General features: G+C 39.7%; 1 protein-coding gene across 1 annotated transcript in view; it reads right to left on the reverse strand.

Annotated features, from left to right (window-relative positions):
- The window catches only part of LOC106591876 (piezo-type mechanosensitive ion channel component 2), a 267883-nt gene that overhangs the window by 189224 nt on the left and 58441 nt on the right, over positions 1-20218 (reverse strand). The window contains exons 6-7 of the mRNA XM_045693681.1: positions 19132-19384; positions 18349-18562 (exon numbers count right to left, since the gene is read on the reverse strand). Coding sequence (XP_045549637.1) covers positions 18349-18562; positions 19132-19384 — 467 coding nt within the window. The remainder of the gene's footprint in view (positions 1-18348; positions 18563-19131; positions 19385-20218) is intronic.

Consider the following 20218-nt stretch of genomic DNA (forward strand, 5'->3'; position numbering starts at 1 on the left):
GTATACAAGGTGACAGGTGCTATATAAGGTGATGCTAATGGTATACAAGGTGATAGTCGCTATATAAGGTGATGCTAATGGTATACAAGGTGACAGGTGCTGTATAAGGTGATGCTAATGGTATACAAGGTGACAGGTGCTATATAAGGTGATGCTAATGGTATACAAGGTGACAGTTGGTATATAAGGTGATGCTAATGGTATACAAAGTGAAACTCGCTATATAAGTTGATGCTAATGGTATACAAAGTGAAACTCGCTATATAAGGTGATGCTAATGGTATACAAGGTGACAGGTGCTATACAAGGTGATGCTAATATTATACAAGGTGACAGGTGCTATATAAGGTGATGCTAATGGTATACAAGGTGACAGGTGCTATATAAGGTGATGCTAATGGCATACACAGTGATACACGCTATATAAGGTGATGCTAATGGTATACAAGGTGACAGTTGCTATACAAGGTGATGGTAATGGTTTACAAAGTGAAACTCGCTATATAAGGTGATGCTAATGGTATACAAAGTGAAACTCGCTATATAAGGTGAAGGTAATGGTTTACAAAGTGAAACTCGCTATATAAGGTGATGCTAATGGCATACACAGTGATACACGCTATATAAGGTGATGCTAATATTATACAAGGTGACAGGTGCTATATAAGGTGATGCTAATGGTATACAAGGTGACAGGTGCTATATAAGGTGATGCTAATGGCATACACAGTGATACACGCTATATAAGGTGATGCTAATGGTATACAAGGTGACAGCTGCTCTATAAGGTGATGCTAATGGTATACAAGGTGACAGGTGCTATATAAGGTGATGCTAATGGCATACAAGGTGGCAGGTGCTATACAAGGCGATGATAATGGTATACAAGGTGACAGTTGCTATAGAAGGTGATGCTAATGGTATTCAAGGTGCCAGTTGCTATTGAAGGTGATGCTAATGGTATACAAGGTGAAACTCGCTATATAAGGTGATGCTAATGGTATACAAGGTGACAGGTGCTATATAAGGTGATGCTAATGGTATACAAGGTGACAGTTGGTATATAAGGTGATGCTAAAGGTATACAAAGTGAAACTCGCTATATAAGGTGATGCTAATGGTATACAAAGTGAAACTCGCTATATAAGGTGATGCTAATGGTATACAAGGTGACAGGTGCTATACAAGGTGATGCTAATATTATACAAGGTGACAGGTGCTATATAAGGTGATGCTAATGGTATACAAGGTGACAGGTGCTATATAAGGTGATGCTAATGGCATACACAGTGATACACGCTATATAAGGTGATGCTAATGGTATACAAGGTGACAGTTGCTATACAAGGTGATGCTAATGGTATACAAGGTGACAGTTGCTATACAAGGTGATTCTAATGGTATACAAGGTGACAGTTGCTATACAAGGTGATGCTAATGGTATACAAGGTGACAGCTGCTCTATAAGGTGATGCTAATGGTATACAAGGTGACAGGTGCTATATAAGGTGATGCTAATGGCATACAAGGTGGCAGGTGCTATACAAGGCGATGCTAATGGTATACAAGGTGACAGTTGCTATAGAAGGTGATGCTAATGGTATTCAAGGTGCCAGTTGCTATTGAAGGTGATGCTAATGGTATACAAGGTGAAACTCGCTATATAAGGTGATGCTAATGGTATACAAGGTGACAGGTGCTATATAAGGTGATGCTAATGGTATACAAGGTGATAGTCACTATATACGGTGTTGCTAATAGTATACAAGGTGACAGGTGCTGTATAAGGTGATGCTAATGGTATACAAGGTGACAGTTGCTATATAAGGTGATGCTAATGGTATACAAAGTGACAGTTGCTATATAAGGTGATGGTAATGGTATACAAGGTGACAGTTGCTATATAAGGTGATGCCAATGGTATACAAGGTGACAGGTGCTATATAAGGTGATGCTAATGGTATACAAGGTGACAGGTGCTATATAAGGTGATGCTAATGGTATACAAAGTGACAGTTGCTATATAAGGTGATGCTAATGGTATACAAGGTGACAGGTGCTATATAAGGTGATGCTAATGGTATACAAGGTGACAGGTGCTATATAAGGTGATGCTAATGGTATACAAGGTGACAGTTGGTATATAAGGTGATGCTAATGGTATACAAAGTGAAACTCGCTATATAAGGTGATGCTAATGGTATACAAAGTGAAACTCGCTATATAAGGTGATGCTAATGGTATACAAGGTGACAGGTGCTATACAAGGTGATGCTAATATTATACAAGGTGACAGGTGCTATATAAGGTGATGCTAATGGTATACAAGGTGACAGGTGCTATATAAGGTGATGCTAATGGTATACAAAGTGACAGTCGCTATATAAGGTGATGCTAATGGTATACAAGGTGACAGGTGCTATATAAGGTGATGCTAATGGTATACAAGGTGACAGGTGCTATATAAGGTGATGCTAATGGTATACAAGGTGACAGTTGGTATATAAGGTGATGCTAATGGTATACAAAGTGAAACTCGCTATATAAGGTGATGCTAATGGTATACAAAGTGAAACTCGCTATATAAGGTGATGCTAATGGTATACAAGGTGACAGGTGCTATACAAGGTGATGCTAATATTATACAAGGTGACAGGTGCTATATAAGGTGATGCTAATGGTATACAAGGTGACAGGTGCTATATAAGGTGATGCTAATGGCATACACAGTGATACACGCTATATAAGGTGATGCTAATGGTATACAAGGTGTCAGTTGCTATACAAGGTGATGCTAATGGTATACAAGGTGACAGGTGCTATATAAGGTGATGTTAATGGTATACAAGGTGACAGGTGCTATATAAGGTGATGCTTATGGCATACAAGGTGGCAGGTGCTATACAAGGTGATGCTAATGGTATACAAGGTGACAGTTGCTATATAAGGTGATGCTAATGGTTTTCAAGGTGACAGGTGCTATATAAGGTGATGCTAATGGTATACAATGTGACAGTTGCTATATAAGGTGATGCTAATGGTATACAAGGTGACAGGTGCTATATAAGGTGATGCTAATGGTATACAAGGTGACAGGTGCTATATAAGGTGATGCTAATGGTATACAAGGTGACAGTTGGTATATAAGGTGATGCTAATGGTATACAAAGTGAAACTCGCTATATAAGGTGATGCTAATGGTATACAAAGTGAAACTCGCTATATAAGGTGATGCTAATGGTATTCAAGGTGACAGGTGCTATACAAGGTGATGCTAATATTATACAAGGTGACAGGTGCTATATAAGGTGATGCTAATGGTATACAAGGTGACAGGTGCTATATAAGGTGATGCTAATGGCATACACAGTGATACACGCTATATAAGGTGATGCTAATGGTATACAAGGTGACAGTTGCTATACAAGGTGATGCTAATTGTATACAAGGTGACAGGTGCTATATAAGGTGATGCTAATGGTATACAAGGTGACAGGTGCTATATAAGGTGATGCTTATGGCATACAAGGTGGCAGGTGCTATACAAGGTGATGCTAATGGTATACAAGGTGACAGTTGCTATATAAGGTGATGCTAATGGTTTTCAAGGTGATAGTTGCTATATAAGGTGATGCTAATGGTATACAAGGTGAAACTCGCTATATAAGGTGATGCTAATGGTATACAAGGTGACAGGTGCTCTATAAGGTGATGCTAATGGTATACAAGGTGACAGGTGCTATATAAGGTGATGCTAATGGTATACAAGGTGACAGGTGCTATATAAGGTGATGCTTATGGCATACAAGGTGGCAGGTGCTATACAAGGTGATGCTAATGGTATACAAGGTGACAGTTGCTATATAAGGTGATGCTAATGGTTTTCAAGGTGACAGGTGCTATATAAGGTGATGCTAATGGTATACAATGTGACAGTTGCTATATAAGGTGATGCTAATGGTATACAAGGTGACAGGTGCTATATAAGGTGATGCTAATGGTATACAAGGTGACAGGTGCTATATAAGGTGATGCTAATGGTATACAAGGTGACAGTTGGTATATAAGGTGATGCTAATGGTATACAAAGTGAAACTCGCTATATAAGGTGATGCTAATGGTATACAAAGTGAAACGCGCTATATAAGGTGATGCTAATGGTATACAAGGTGACAGGTGCTATACAAGGTGATGCTAATATTATACAAGGTGACAGGTGCTATATAAGGTGATGCTAATGGTATACAAGGTGACAGGTGCTATATAAGGTGATGCTAATGGCATACACAGTGATACAGCGCTATATAAGGTGATGCTAATGGTATACAAGGTGACAGTTGCTATACAAGGTGATGGTAATGGTTTACAAAGTGAAACTCGCTATATAAGGTGATGCTAATGGTATACAAAGTGAAACTCGCTATATAAGGTGATGGTAATGGTATACAAAGTGAAACTCGCTATATAAGGTGATGCTAATGGCATACAAGGTGAACAGGTGCTATATAAGGTGATGCTAATATTATACAAGGTGACAGGTGCTATATAAGGTGATGCTAATGGTATACAAGGTGACAGGTGCTATATAAGGTGATGCTAATGGCATACACAGTGATACACGCTATATAAGGTGATGCTAATGGTATACAAGGTGACAGCTGCTATATAAGGTGATGCTAATGGTATACAAGGTGACAGGTGCTATATAAGGTGATGCTAATGGTATACAAGGTGGCAGGTGCTATACAAGGTGACTAATGGTATACAAGGTGACAGTTGCTATATAAGGTGATGCTAATGGTATACAAGGTGACAGTTGCTATATAAGGTGATGCTAATGGTATACAAGGTGAAACGTCGCTATATAAGGTGATGCTAATGGTATACAAGGTGACAGGTGCTATATAAGGTGATGCTAATGGTATACAAGGTGACAGTTGGTATATAAGGTGATGCTAAAGGTATACAAAGTGAAACTCGCTATATAAGTTGATGCTAATGGTATACAAAGTGAAACTCGCTATATAAGGTGATGCTAATGGTATACAAGGTGACAGGTGCTATACAAGGTGATGCTAATATTATACAAGGTGACAGGTGCTATATAAGGTGATGCTAATGGTATACAAGGTGACAGGTGCTATATAAGGTGATGCTAATGGCATACACAGTGATACACGCTATATAAGGTGATGCTAATGGTATACAAGGTGACAGTTGCTATACAAGGTGATGCTAATGGTATACAAGGTGACAGTTGCTATACAAGGTGATTCTAATGGTATACAAGGTGACAGTTGCTATACAAGGTGATGCTAATGGTATACAAGGTGACAGCTGCTCTATAAGGTGATGCTAATGGTATACAAGGTGACAGGTGCTATATAAGGTGATGCTAATGGCATACAAGGTGAAACTCGCTATATAAGGTGATGGTAATGGTTTACAAAGTGAAACTCGCTATATAAGGTGATGGTAATGGTTTACAAAGTGAAACTCGCTATATAAGGTGATGCTAATGGTATACAAGGTGACAGGCGCTATATAAGGTGATGCTAATATTATACAAGGTGACAGGTGCTATATAAGGTGATGCTAATGGTATACAAGGTGACAGGTGCTATATAAGGTGATGCTAATGGCATACAAAGTGATACAGTCGCTATATAAGGTGATGCTAATGGTATACAAGGTGACAGGTGCTCTATAAGGTGATGCTAATGGTATACAAGGTGACAGGTGCTATATAAGGTGATGCTAATGGCATACAAGGTGGCAGGTGCTATACAAGGCGATGATAATGGTATACAAGGTGACAGTTGCTATATAAGGTGATGCTAATGGTATTCAAGGTGACAGTTGCTATATAAGGTGATGCTAATGGTATACAAGGTGAAACTCGCTATATAAGGTGATGCTAATGGTATACAAGGTGACAGGTGCTATATAAGGTGATGCTAATGGTATACAAGGTGACAGTTGGTATATAAGGTGATGCTAAAGGTATACAAAGTGACAGGTCGCTATATAAGTTGATGCTAATGGTATACAAAGTGAAAGGCGCTATATAAGGTGATGCTAATGGTATACAAGGTGACAGGTGCTATATAAGGTGATGCTAATGGTATACAAGGTGACAGTTGCTATATAAGGTGATGCTAATGGTATACAAAGTGAAACGCGCTATATAAGGTGATGCTAATGGTATACAAAGTGAAACTCGCTATATAAGGTGATGCTAATGGTATACAAGGTGACAGGTGCTATACAAGGTGATGCTAATGTTATACAAGGTGACAGGTGCTATATAAGGTGATGCTAATGGTATACAAGGTGACAGGTGCTATATAAGGTGATGCTAATGGCATACAAAGTGACAGCGCTATATAAGGTGATGCTAATGGTATACAAGGTGACAGGTGCTATATAAGGTGATGCTAATGGTATACAAGGTGACAGGTGCTATATAAGGTGATGCTAATGGTATACAAGGTGACAGGTGCTATATAAGGTGATGCTAATGGTATACAAGGTGAACAGGTGCTATATAAGGTGATGCTAATGGTATACAAGGTGACAGTTGCTATATAAGGTGATGCTAATGGTATACAAGGTGACAGGTGCTATATAAGGTGATGCTAATGGTATACAAGGTGACAGGTGCTATATAAGGTGATGCTAATGGTATACAAGGTGACAGGTGCTATATAAGGTGATGCTAATGGTATACAAGGTGACAGTTGCTATATAAGGTGATGCTAATGGTATACAAAGGTGACAGTTGCTATATAAGGTGATGCTAATGGTATACAAGGTGACAGCTTGCTATATAAGGTGATGCTAATGGTATACAAGGTGACAGGTGCTATATAAGGTGATGCTAATGGTATACAAGGTGACAGGTGCTATATAAGGTGATGCTAATGGTATACAAGGTGACAGGTGCTATATAAGGTGATGCTAATGGTATACAAGGTGACAGGTGCTATATAAGGTGATGCTAATGGTATACAAGGTGACAGGTGCTATATAAGGTGATGCTAATGGTATACAAGGTGACAGTTGGTATATAAGGTGATGCTAATGGTATACAAAGTGAAACTCGCTATATAAGGTGATGCTAATGGTATACAAAGTGAAACTCGCTATATAAGGTGATGCTAATGGTATACAAGGTGACAGGTGCTATACAAGGTGATGCTAATATTATACAAGGTGACAGGTGCTATATAAGGTGATGCTAATGGTATACAAGGTGACAGTTGCTATATAAGGTGATGCTAATGGTATACAAGGTGACAGGTGCTATATAAGGTGATGCTAATGGTATACAAGGTGACAGGTGCTATATAAGGTGATGCTAATGGTATACAAGGTGACAGTTGGTATATAAGGTGATGCTAATGGTATACAAAGTGAAACTCGCTATATAAGGTGATGCTAATGGTATACAAAGTGAAACTCGCTATATAAGGTGATGCTAATGGTATACAAGGTGACAGGTGCTATACAAGGTGATGCTAATATTATACAAGGTGACAGGTGCTATATAAGGTGATGCTAATGGTATACAAGGTGACAGGTGCTATATAAGGTGATGCTAATGGCATACACAGTGATACACGCTATATAAGGTGATGCTAATGGTATACAAGGTGACAGTTGCTATACAAGGTGATGCTAATGGTATACAAGGTGACAGGTGCTATATAAGGTGATGCTAATGGTATACAAGGTGACAGGTGCTATATAAGGTGATGCTTATGGCATACAAGGTGGCAGGTGCTATACAAGGTGATGCTAATGGTATACAAGGTGACAGTTGCTATATAAGGTGATGCTAATGGTTTTCAAGGTGATAGTTGCTATATAAGGTGATGCTAATGGTATACAAGGTGAAACTCGCTATATAAGGTGATGCTAATGGTATACAAGGTGACAGGTGCTATATAAGGTGATGCTAATGGTATACAAGGTGACAGGTGCTATATAAGGTGATGCTAATGGTATACAAGGTGACAGGTGCTATATAAGGTGATGCTAATGGTATACAAGGTGACAGGTGCTATATAAGGTGATGCTAATGGTATACAAGGTGACAGGTGCTATATAAGGTGATGCTAATGGTATACAAGGTGACAGTTGGTATATAAGGTGATGCTAATGGTATACAAAGTGAAACTCGCTATATAAGGTGATGCTAATGGTATACAAAGTGAAACTCGCTATATAAGGTGATGCTAATGGTATACAAGGTGACAGGTGCTATACAAGGTGATGCTAATATTATACAAGGTGACAGGTGCTATATAAGGTGATGCTAATGGTATACAAGGTGACAGGTGCTATATAAGGTGATGCTAATGGCATACACAGTGATACACGCTATATAAGGTGATGCTAATGGTATACAAGGTGACAGTTGCTATACAAGGTGATGCTAATGGTATACAAGGTGACAGGTGCTATATAAGGTGATGCTAATGGTATACAAGGTGACAGGTGCTATATAAGGTGATGCTAATGGTATACAAGGTGGCAGGTGCTATACAAGGTGATGCTAATGGTATACAAGGTGACAGTTGCTATATAAGGTGATGCTAATGGTATACAAGGTGATAGTTGCTATATAAGGTGATGCTAATGGTATACAAGGTGACAGGTGCTATATAAGGTGATGCTAATGGTATACAAGGTGACAGGTGCTATATAAGGTGATGCTAATGGTATACAAGGTGACAGGTGCTATATAAGGTGATGCTAATGGTATACAAGGTGAAACTCGCTATATAAGGTGATGCTAATGGTATACAAGGTGACAGGTGCTATATAAGGTGATGCTAATGGTATACAAGGTGACAGGTGCTATATAAGGTGATGCTAATGGTATACAAGGTGACAGGTGCTGTATAAGGTGATGCTAATGGTATACAAGGTGACAGTTGCTATATAAGGTGATGCTAATGGTATACAAAGTGACAGTTGCTATATAAGGTGATGCTAATGGTATACAAGGTGACAGGTGCTATATAAGGTGATGCCAATGGTATACAAGGTGACAGGTGCTATATAAGGTGATGCTAATGGTATACAAGGTGACAGGTGCTATATAAGGTGATGCTAATGGTATACAAAGTGACAGTTGCTATATAAGGTGATGCTAATGGTATACAAGGTGACAGGTGCTATGTAAGGTGATGCTAATGGTATACAAGGTGACAGGTGCTATATAAGGTGATGCTAATGGTATACAAGGTGACAGTTGGTATATAAGGTGATGCTAATGGTATACAAAGTGAAACTCGCTATATAAGGTGATGCTAATGGTATACAAAGTGAAACTCGCTATATAAGGTGATGCTAATGGTATACAAGGTGACAGTTGCTATACAAGGTGATGCTAATATTATACAAGGTGACAGGTGCTATATAAGGTGATGCTAATGGTATACAAGGTGACAGGTGCTATATAAGGTGATGCTAATGGCATACACAGTGATACACGCTATATAAGGTGATGCTAATGGTATACAAGGTGACAGTTGCTATACAAGGTGATGCTAATGGTATACAAGGTGACAGGTGCTATATAAGGTGATGCTAATGGTATACAAGGTGACAGGTGCTATATAAGGTGATGCTAATGGTATACAAGGTGACAGTTGCTATACAAGGTGATGCTAATGGTATACAAGGTGACAGCTGCTATATAAGGTGATGCTAATGGTATACAAGGTGACAGGTGCTATATAAGGTGATGCTAATGGTATACAAGGTGACAGGTGCTATATAAGGTGATGCTAATGGTATACAAGGTGACAGGTGCTATATAAGGTGATGCTAATGGTATACAAGGTGACAGGTGCTATATAAGGTGAGCTAATGGTATACAAGGTGACAGTTGCTATATAAGGTGATGCTAATGGTATTCAAGGTGACAGGTGCTATATAAGGTGATGCTAATGGTATACAAGGTGAAACTCGCTATATAAGGTGATGCTAATGGTATACAAGGTGACAGGTGCTATATAAGGTGATGCTAATGGTATACAAGGTGACAGGTGCTATATAAGGTGATGCTAATGGTATACAAGGTGACAGGTGCTATATAAGGTGATGCTAATGGTATACAAGGTGACAGGTGCTATATAAGTGAGCTAATGGTATACAAGGTGACAGTTGTTATATAAGGTGATGCTAATGGTATACAAGGTGACAGTTGCTATATAAGGGGCTAATGGTATACAAGGTGATAGTCGCTATATAAGGTGATGCTAATGGTATACAAGGTGGCAGGTGCTATACAAGGTGATAGTCGCTATATAAGGTGATGCTAACGGTATACAAGGTGATAGTCACTATATAAGGTTATGCTAATGGTATACAAGGTGATAGTCAGTATATAAGGTGCTGCTAATCGTATACAAGGTGACAGGTGCTATACAAGGTGATGCTAATGGTATACAAGGTGACAGGTGCTATATAAGGTGATGCTAATGGTATACAAGGTGACAGGTGCTATATAAGGTGATGCTTATGGCATACAAGGTGGCAGGTGCTATACAAGGTGATGCTAATGGTATACAAGGTGACAGTTGCTATATAAGGTGATGCTAATGGTTTTCAAGGTGATAGTTGCTATATAAGGTGATGCTAATGGTATACAAGGTGAAACTCGCTATATAAGGTGATGCTAATGGTATACAAGGTGACAGGTGCTCTATAAGGTGATGATAATGGTATACAAGGTGACAGGTGCTATATAAGGTGATGCTAATGGTATACAAGGTGACAGGTGCTATATAAGGTGATGCTAATGGTATACAAGGTGACAGGTGCTATATAAGGTGATGCTAATGGTATACAAGGTGACAGGTGCTATATAAGGTGATGCTAATGGTATACAAGGTGACAGTTGGTATATAAGGTGATGCTAATGGTATACAAAGTGAAACTCGCTATATAAGGTGATGCTAATGGTATACAAAGTGAAACTCGCTATATAAGGTGATGCTAATGGTATACAAGGTGACAGGTGCTATACAAGGTGATGCTAATATTATACAAGGTGACAGGTGCTATATAAGGTGATGCTAATGGTATACAAAGTGACAGTTGCTATATAAGGTGATGCTAATGGTATACAAGGTGACAGGTGCTATATAAGGTGATGCTAATGGTATACAAGGTGACAGGTGCTATATAAGGTGATGCTAATGGTATACAAGGTGACAGTTGGTATATAAGGTGATGCTAATGGTATACAAAGTGAAACTCGCTATATAAGGTGATGCTAATGGTATACAAAGTGAAACTCGCTATATAAGGTGATGCTAATGGTATACAAGGTGACAGGTGCTATACAAGGTGATGCTAATATTATACAAGGTGACAGGTGCTATATAAGGTGATGCTAATGGTATACAAGGTGACAGGTGCTATATAAGGTGATGCTAATGGCATACACAGTGATACACGCTATATAAGGTGATGCTAATGGTATACAAGGTGACAGTTGCTATACAAGGTGATGCTAATGGTATACAAGGTGACAGGTGCTATATAAGGTGATGCTAATGGTATACAAGGTGACAGGTGCTATATAAGGTGATGCTTATGGCGTACAAGGTGGCAGGTGCTATACAAGGTGATGCTAATGGTATACAAGGTGACAGTTGCTATATAAGGTGATGCTAATGGTTTTCAAGGTGATAGTTGCTATATAAGGTGATGCTAATGGTATACAAGGTGAAACTCGCTATATAAGGTGATGCTAATGGTATACAAGGTGACAGGTGCTCTATAAGGTGATGCTAATGGTATACAAGGTGACAGGTGCTATATAAGGTGATGCTAATGGTATACAAGGTGACAGGTGCTATATAAGGTGATGCTAATGGTATACAAAGTGACAGATGCTATATAAGGTGATGCTAATGGTATACAAGGTGACAGGTGCTATATAAGGTGATGCTAATGGTATACAAGGTGACAGTTGGTATATAAGGTGATGCTAATGGTATACAAAGTGAAACTCGCTGTATAAGGTGATGCTAATGGTATACAAAGTGAAACTCGCTATATAAGGTGATGCTAATGGTATACAAGGTGACAGGTGCTATACAAGGTGATGCTAATATTATACAAGGTGACAGGTGCTATATAAGGTGATGCTAATGGTATACAAGGTGACAGGTGCTATATAAGGTGATGCTAATGGCATACACAGTGATACACGCTATATAAGGTGATGCTAATGGTATACAAGGTGACAGTTGCTATACAAGGTGATGCTAATGGTATACAAGGTGGCAGTTGCTATATAAGGTGATGCTAATGGTATACAAGGTGACAGTTGCTATACAAGGTGATGCTAATGGTATACAAGGTGACAGCTGCTCTATAAGGTGATGCTAATGTTATACAAGGTGACAGGTGCTATATAAGGTGATGCTTATGGCATACAAGGTGGCAGGTGCTATACAAGGTGATGCTAATGGTATACAAGGTGACAGTTGCTATATAAGGTGATGCTAATGGTTTTCAAGGTGATAGTTGCTATATAAGGTGATGCTAATGGTATACAAGGTGAAACTCGCTATATAAGGTGATGCTAATGGTATACAAGGTGACAGGTGCTCTATAAGGTGATGCTAATGGTATACAAGGTGACAGTTGCTATATAAGGTGATGCTAATGGTATACAAGGTGACAGGTGCTATATAAGGTGATGCTAATGGTATACAAGGTGACAGGTGCTATATAAGGTAATGGTATACAAGGTGACAGTTGTTATATAAGGTGATGCTAATGGTGTAAACGGTAACAATTGATATTTAATGTAATGGTATACAAGGTGATAGTCGCTATATAAGGTGATGCTAATGGTATACAAGGTGGCAGGTGCTATACAAGGTGATAGTCACTATATACGGTGTTGCTAATAGTATACAAGGTGACAGGTGCTGTTTAAGGTGATGCTAATGGTATACAAGGTGACAGTTGCTATATAAGGTGATGCTAATGGTATACAAAGTGACAGTTGCTATATAAGGTGATGGTAATGGTATACAAGGTGACAGTTGCTATATAAGGTGATGCCAATGGTATACAAGGTGACAGGTGCTATATAAGGTGATGCTAATGGTATACAATGTGACAGGTGCTATATAAGGTGATGCTAATGGTATACAAAGTGACAGTTGCTATATAAGGTGATGCTAATGGTATACAAGGTGACAGGTGCTATATAAGGTGATGCTAATGGTATACAAGGTGACAGGTGCTATATAAGGTGATGCTAATGGTATACAAGGTGACAGTTGGTATATAAGGTGATGCTAATGGTATACAAAGTGAAACTCGCTATATAAGGTGATGCTAATGGTATACAAAGTGAAACTCGCTATATAAGGTGATGCTAATGGTATACAAGGTGACAGGTGCTATACAAGGTGATGCTAATATTATACAAGGTGACAGGTGCTATATAAGGTGATGCTAATGGTATACAAGGTGACAGGTGCTATATAAGGTGATGCTAATGGGATACACAGTGATACACGCTATATAAGGTGATGCTAATGGTATACAAGGTGACAGTTGCTATACAAGTTGATGCTAATGGTATACAAGGTGACAGTTGCTATATAAGGTGATGCTAATGGTATACAAGGTGACAGTTGCTATACAAGGTGATTCTAATGGTATACAAGGTGACAGTTGCTATACAAGGTGATGCTAATGGTATACAAGGTGACAGCTGCTCTATAAGGTGATGCTAATGGTATACAAGGTGACAGGTGCTATATAAGGTGATGCTAATGGCATACAAGGTGGCAGGTGCTATACAAGGCGATGCTAATGGTATACAAGGTGACAGTTGCTATATAAGGTGATGCTAATGGTATTCAAGGTGCCAGTTGCTATTGAAGGTGTTGCTAATGGTATACAAGGTGAAACTCGCTATATAAGGTGATGCTAATGGTATACAAGGTGACAGGTGCTATATAAGGTGATGCTAATGGTATACAAGGTGATAGTCACTATATACGGTGTTGCTAATAGTATACAAGGTGACAGGTGCTGTATAAGGTGATGCTAATGGTATACAAGGTGACAGTTGCTATATAAGGTGATGCTAATGGTATACAAAGTGACAGTTGCTATATAAGGTGATGGTAATGGTATACAAGGTGACAGTTGCTATATAAGGTGATGCCAATGGTATACAAGGTGACAGGTGCTATATAAGGTGATGCTAATGGTATACAAGGTTACAGGTGCTATATAAGGTGATGCTAATGGTATACAAAGTGACAGTTGCTATATAAGGTGATGCTAATGGTATACAAGGTGACAGGTGCTATGTAAGGTGATGCTAATGGTATACAAGGTGACAGGTGCTATATAAGGTGATGCTAATGGTATACAAGGTGACAGTTGGTATATAAGGTGATGCTAATGGTATACAAAGTGAAACTCGCTATATAAGGTGATGCTAATGGTATACAAAGTGAAACTCGCTATATAAGGTGATGCTAATGGTATACAAGGTGACAGTTGCTATACAAGGTGATGCTAATATTATACAAGGTGACAGGTGCTATATAAGGTGATGCTAATGGTATACAAGGTGACAGGTGCTATATAAGGTGATGCTAATGGCATACACAGTGATACACGCTATATAAGGTGATGCTAATGGTATACAAGGTGACAGTTGCTATACAAGGTGATGCTAATGGTATACAAGGTGACAGTTGCTATATAAGGTGATGCTAATGGTATACAAGGTGACAGTTGCTATACAAGGTGATTCTAATGGTATACAAGGTGACAGTTGCTATACAAGGTGATGCTAATGGTATACAAGGTGACAGCTGCTCTATAAGGTGATGCTAATGGTATACAAGGTGACAGGTGCTATATAAGGTGATGCTAATGGTATACAAGGTGACAGGTGCTATATAAGGTGATGCTAATGGTATACAAGGTGACAGGTGCTATATAAGGTGATGCTAATGGTATACAAGGTGACAGGTGCTATATAAGGTAATTTTATACAAGGTGACAGTTGCTATATAAGGTGATGCTAATGGTTTTCAAGGTGACAGTTGCTATATAAGGTGATGCTAATGGTATACAAGGTGAAACTCGCTATATAAGGTGATGCTAATGGTATACAAGGTGACAGGTGCTCTATAAGGTGATGCTAATGGTATACAAGGTGACAGGTGCTATATAAGGTGATGCTAATGGTATACAAGGTGACAGGTGCTATATAAGGTGATGCTAATGGTATACAAGGTGACAGGTGCTATATAAGGTAATGGTATACAAGGTGACAGTTGTTATATAAGGTGATGCTAATGGTGTACAAGGTAACAGTTGCTATATAAGGTAATGGTATACAAGGTGATAGTCGCTATATAAGGTGATTCTAATGGTATACAAGGTGGCAGGTGCTATACAAGGTGATAGTCACTATATAAGGTGATGCTAACGGTATACAAGGTGATAGTCACTATATAAGGTTATGCTAATGGTATACAAGGTGATAGTCAGTATATAAGGTGCTGCTAATCGTATACAAGGTGACAGGTGCTATACAAGGTGATGCTAATGGTATACAAGGTGATAGTCACTATATACGGTGTTGCTAATAGTATACAAGGTGGCAGGTGCTGTATAAGGTGATGCTAATGGTATACAAGGTGACAGTTGCTATATAAGGTGATGCTAATGGTATACAAAGTGACAGTTGCTATATAAGGTGATGGTAATGGTATACAAGGTGACAGTTGCTATATAAGGTGATGCCAATGGTATACAAGGTGACAGGTGCTATATAAGGTGATGCTAATGGTATACAAGGTGACAGGTGCTATATAAGGTGATGCTAATGGTATTCAAAGTGACAGTTGCTATATAAGGTGATGCTAATGGTATACAAGGTGACAGGTGCTATATAAGGTGATGCTAATGGTATACAAGGTGAAACTCGCTATATAAGGTGATGCTAATTGTATACAAGGTGACAGGTGCTATACAAGGTGATGCTAATGGTATACAAGGTGACAGGTGCTATATAAGGTGATGCTAATGGTATACAAAGGTGACAGGTGCTATATAAGGTGATGCTAATGGCATACACAGTGATACACGCTATATAAGGTGATGCTACTTCCATACAAGGTGGCAGGTGCTATACAAGGTGATGTTAATGGTATACAAGGTGACAGTTGCTATATAAGGTGATGCTAATGGTTTTCAAGGTGATAGTTGCTATATAAGGTGATGCTAATGGTATACAAGGTGAAACTCGCTATATAAGGTGATGCTAATGGTATACAAGGTGACAGGTGCTCTATAAGGTGATGCTAATGGTATACAAGGTAACAGGTGCTATATAAGGTGATGCTAATGGTATACAAGGTGACAGGTGCTATATAAGGTGATGCTAATGGTATACAAGGTGACAGGTGCTATATAAGGTAATGGTATACAAGGTGACAGTTGTTATATGAGGTGATGCTAATGGTATACAAGGTAACAGTTGCTATATAAGGTAATGGTATACAAGGTGATAGTCGCTATATAAGGTGATGGTAATGGTATACAAGGTGGCAGGTGCTATACAAGGTGATAGTCACTATATAAGGTTATGCTAATGGTATACAAGGTGATAGTCACTATATAAGGTGCTGCTAATGGTATACAAGAGGACAGGTGCTATACAAGGTGATGCTAATGGTATACAAGGTGATAGTCACTATATACGGTGTTGCTAATAGTATACAAGGTGACAGGTGCTGTATAAGGTGATGTAATGGTATACAAGGTGACAGTTGCTATATAAGGTGATGCTAATGGTATACAAAGTGACAGTTGCTATATAAGGTGATGCTAATGGTATACAAGGTGACAGTTGCTATATAAGGTGATGCCAATGGTATACAAGGTGACAGGTGCTATATAAGGTGATGCTAATGGTATACAAGGTGACAGGTGCTATATAAGGTGATGCTAATGGCATACACAGTGATACACGCTATATAAGGTGATGCTAATGCTATACAAGGTGACAGTTGCTATACAAGGTGATGCTAATGGTATACAAGGTGACAGTTGCTATATAAGGTGATGCTAATGATATACAAGGTGACAGTTGCTATATAAGGTGATGCTAATGGTATACAAGGTGACAGGTGCTATATAAGGTGATGCTAATGGTATACAAGGTGACAGGTGCTATATAAGGTGATGCTAATGGTATACTAGGTGACAGTTGCTATATAAGGTGATGCTAATGGTATACAAGGTGACAGGTGCTATATAAGGTGATGCTAATGGTATACAAGGTGACAGGTGCTATATAAGGTGATGCTAATGGTATACAAGGTGACAGTTGCTATATAAGGTGATGCTAATGGTATACAAGGTGACAGTTGCTATATAAGGTGATGCTAATGGTATACAAGGTGACAGTTGCTATATAAGGTGATGCTAATTGCATACAAGGTGACAGTTGCTATATAAGGTGATGCTAATGGCATACAAGGTGACAGTTGCTATATAAGGTGATGCTAATGGTATACAAGGTGACAGTTGTTATATAAGGTGATGCTAATGGCATACAAGGTGACAGGTGCTATATAAGGTGATGCTAATGCTATAGATAGCCATAATAGTATTGGGCGTGACACACTGCTGTAATGTACGGCCAGCAGACTAAAGACATTAGAATCAATACTCTCCAGAAACAAGGCTATCTTGCCAAGGACACAGTGGCAAGGGCAACACTGCTAAAATACATTACCTAAATAAGTACCTTCTGCAATCATGGCACAGACTGGGTGGGAGTTTACTATATTGCTAACACTGATCCAATTGTTTCAGATGTAAAGGGGGGGGGTTAAGGGTCGATTAGGAATTCAACCTTTCCACTTATCCGCAACCTTCCACATAAACAACTAATGGTCTCCCTATCCCATCCCTTCTTATACATAAAATATAATGACAACATATGTTACAGCCAGTAAGTATTGAGGAACAAGAATACGCTACGTTTAGAAGCCTGGTAGATTTCTACAAGTGGATTTTGGCTTCTGCTTGGACGTGGCGATACTGTATACATTTAGTAAAATGGTGAAAGTTCATATTTACTATGAAATTGAAGATTTACTGAATACACACAGTTACCTGGAGTTGAGCTGTATAGTAAACACCTAGCAGTCACAGTAGCCAGGTTAACTAAATATCTGTCATCAAAAGAAAGACAGACAGACAGACAGACAGACAGACAGACAGGCAGACAGACAGACAGACAGACAGACAGTATCTAACCTAATGTAGCTGTCCTCTGGAGGGATGCTCTCTTGGAAGAACTGAAACTGATAGAGGTAGAGGACGACCAGGTGTCCAGCGCTGAATATGGCCATGAGGACACACATACAGCTGAAGATGAGGGTGTCGAAGGTGCGGCAGAACGACCACCACGTACACAGGAACAGGAACACGAAGAAATAGACTGCCGACGTCAGGGAAGGCAGCGTGATACCTGGTGGAAACAGTACAAAAAGCATAACGATACATATAGATAGATGCAAACGGATACACTGATATTTAAGGATCTATAGGAAGACAAAGAACTAGGCCGCAGATGTCAGCAAGAGCAGTATTACACCTGGTGGACACAGATACACTTAGATATCAATCAATCAATCATCAATCAAGCAATTAGAGAAGCAGATATATATAATATATATATATACATATACACAGTTGGCTACACCGTGGTTGAGATGGCAGCATTGAAGTATACTGTATTGGATAGGACCAGGAGTTTTTCCTGACAACATCTGTTGGCGCTAGTTTGGGTATAAGGTCATTCAATTCAGCAAGACATGACACCCACCATGTCAGATTTTTCTGAAATCGTTTCTGTAGTTAGAAACAGATAAAAAAGCATGTTTCAGGAATGCTTATCTTGAGGTGGAACGGCTCTATAGTGATATCAATAAATATAACTAACAGTCAATAATAAGTGTTTGTACACATTGAGAGAGTGTGAGTGATGACTATAGTGCAAAGGGGGCTGATTCCTCTCTCTCACTGAGAAACACTGACCTGTGAGTCCTAGCAGTATAGTGACCACCACTTTTCCTGCGGTGGTTATCAGATTCCCAATGATCTCCTTCACTTTAGACGCCACGCCCGCAATGTGACGCAGAATCTTCATCTTGTTGCTCTCCTCTTCCTCTTCATCTTCCTCCTCTTCCTCCTCCATCTCTTCCTCCTCCTCTTCTCCAGCCTCGTACCCAGCCTCAAAGTCCTCATCCAACAGGACATTGTCATCAAGGCTCAGCTTCTCCTCTTCCTCCTGGTTGGTAGAGAGAGGAGACAGTCATATATCACAAACAGTGATTAAACCATTTAATTAAAGCCAACCATAGTTGTTAGTTCTTTAGGATGGCTGTCCTGATGGAGAGCTAGGACAGCCTTCCTAAAGGAGAACTAGGACAGCCGTCCTAAAGGAGAGCTAAGACAGCCGTCCTGATGGAGAGCTAGGACAGCCGTCCTGATGGAGAGCTAGGAGAGCCGTCCTGATGGAGAGCTAGGACAGCCGTCCTAAAGGAGAACTAGGACAGCCGTCCTAAAGGAGAGCTAGGACAGCCGTCCTGATGGAGAGCTAGGACAGCTGTCCTAAAGGAGAGCTAGGACAGCTGTCCTAAAGGAGAGCTAGGACAGCCGTCCTGATGGAGAGCTAGGACAGCTGTCCTAAAGGAGAGCTAGGATAGCTGTCCTAAAGGAGAGCTAGGACAGCCGTCCTAAAGGAGAGCTAGGACTGCTGTCCTAAAGGAGAGCTAGGACAGCCGTCCTGATGGAGAGCTAGGACAGCCGTCCTAAAGGAGAACTAGGACAGCTGTCCTAAAGGAGAGCTAGGACAGCCGTCCTAAAGGAGAGCTAGGACAGCTGTCCTAAAGGAGAGCTAGGACAGCCGTCCTGATGGAGAGCTAGGACAGCCGTCCTAAAGGAGAACTAGGACAGCTGTCCTAAAGGACAGCTAGCACAGCCGTCCTGATGGAGAGCTAGGACAGCTGTCCTAAAGGAGAGCTAGGACAGCTGTCCTAAAGGAGAGCTAGGACAGCCGTCCTAAAGGAGAACTAGGACAGCTGTCCTAAAAGAGAGCTAGGACAGCCGTCCTGATGGAGAG

The sequence above is a fragment of the Salmo salar genome, chromosome ssa14 (genome assembly GCF_905237065.1).
Source record: "Salmo salar chromosome ssa14, Ssal_v3.1, whole genome shotgun sequence".
NCBI classification, from domain to species: domain Eukaryota; kingdom Metazoa; phylum Chordata; class Actinopteri; order Salmoniformes; family Salmonidae; genus Salmo; species Salmo salar.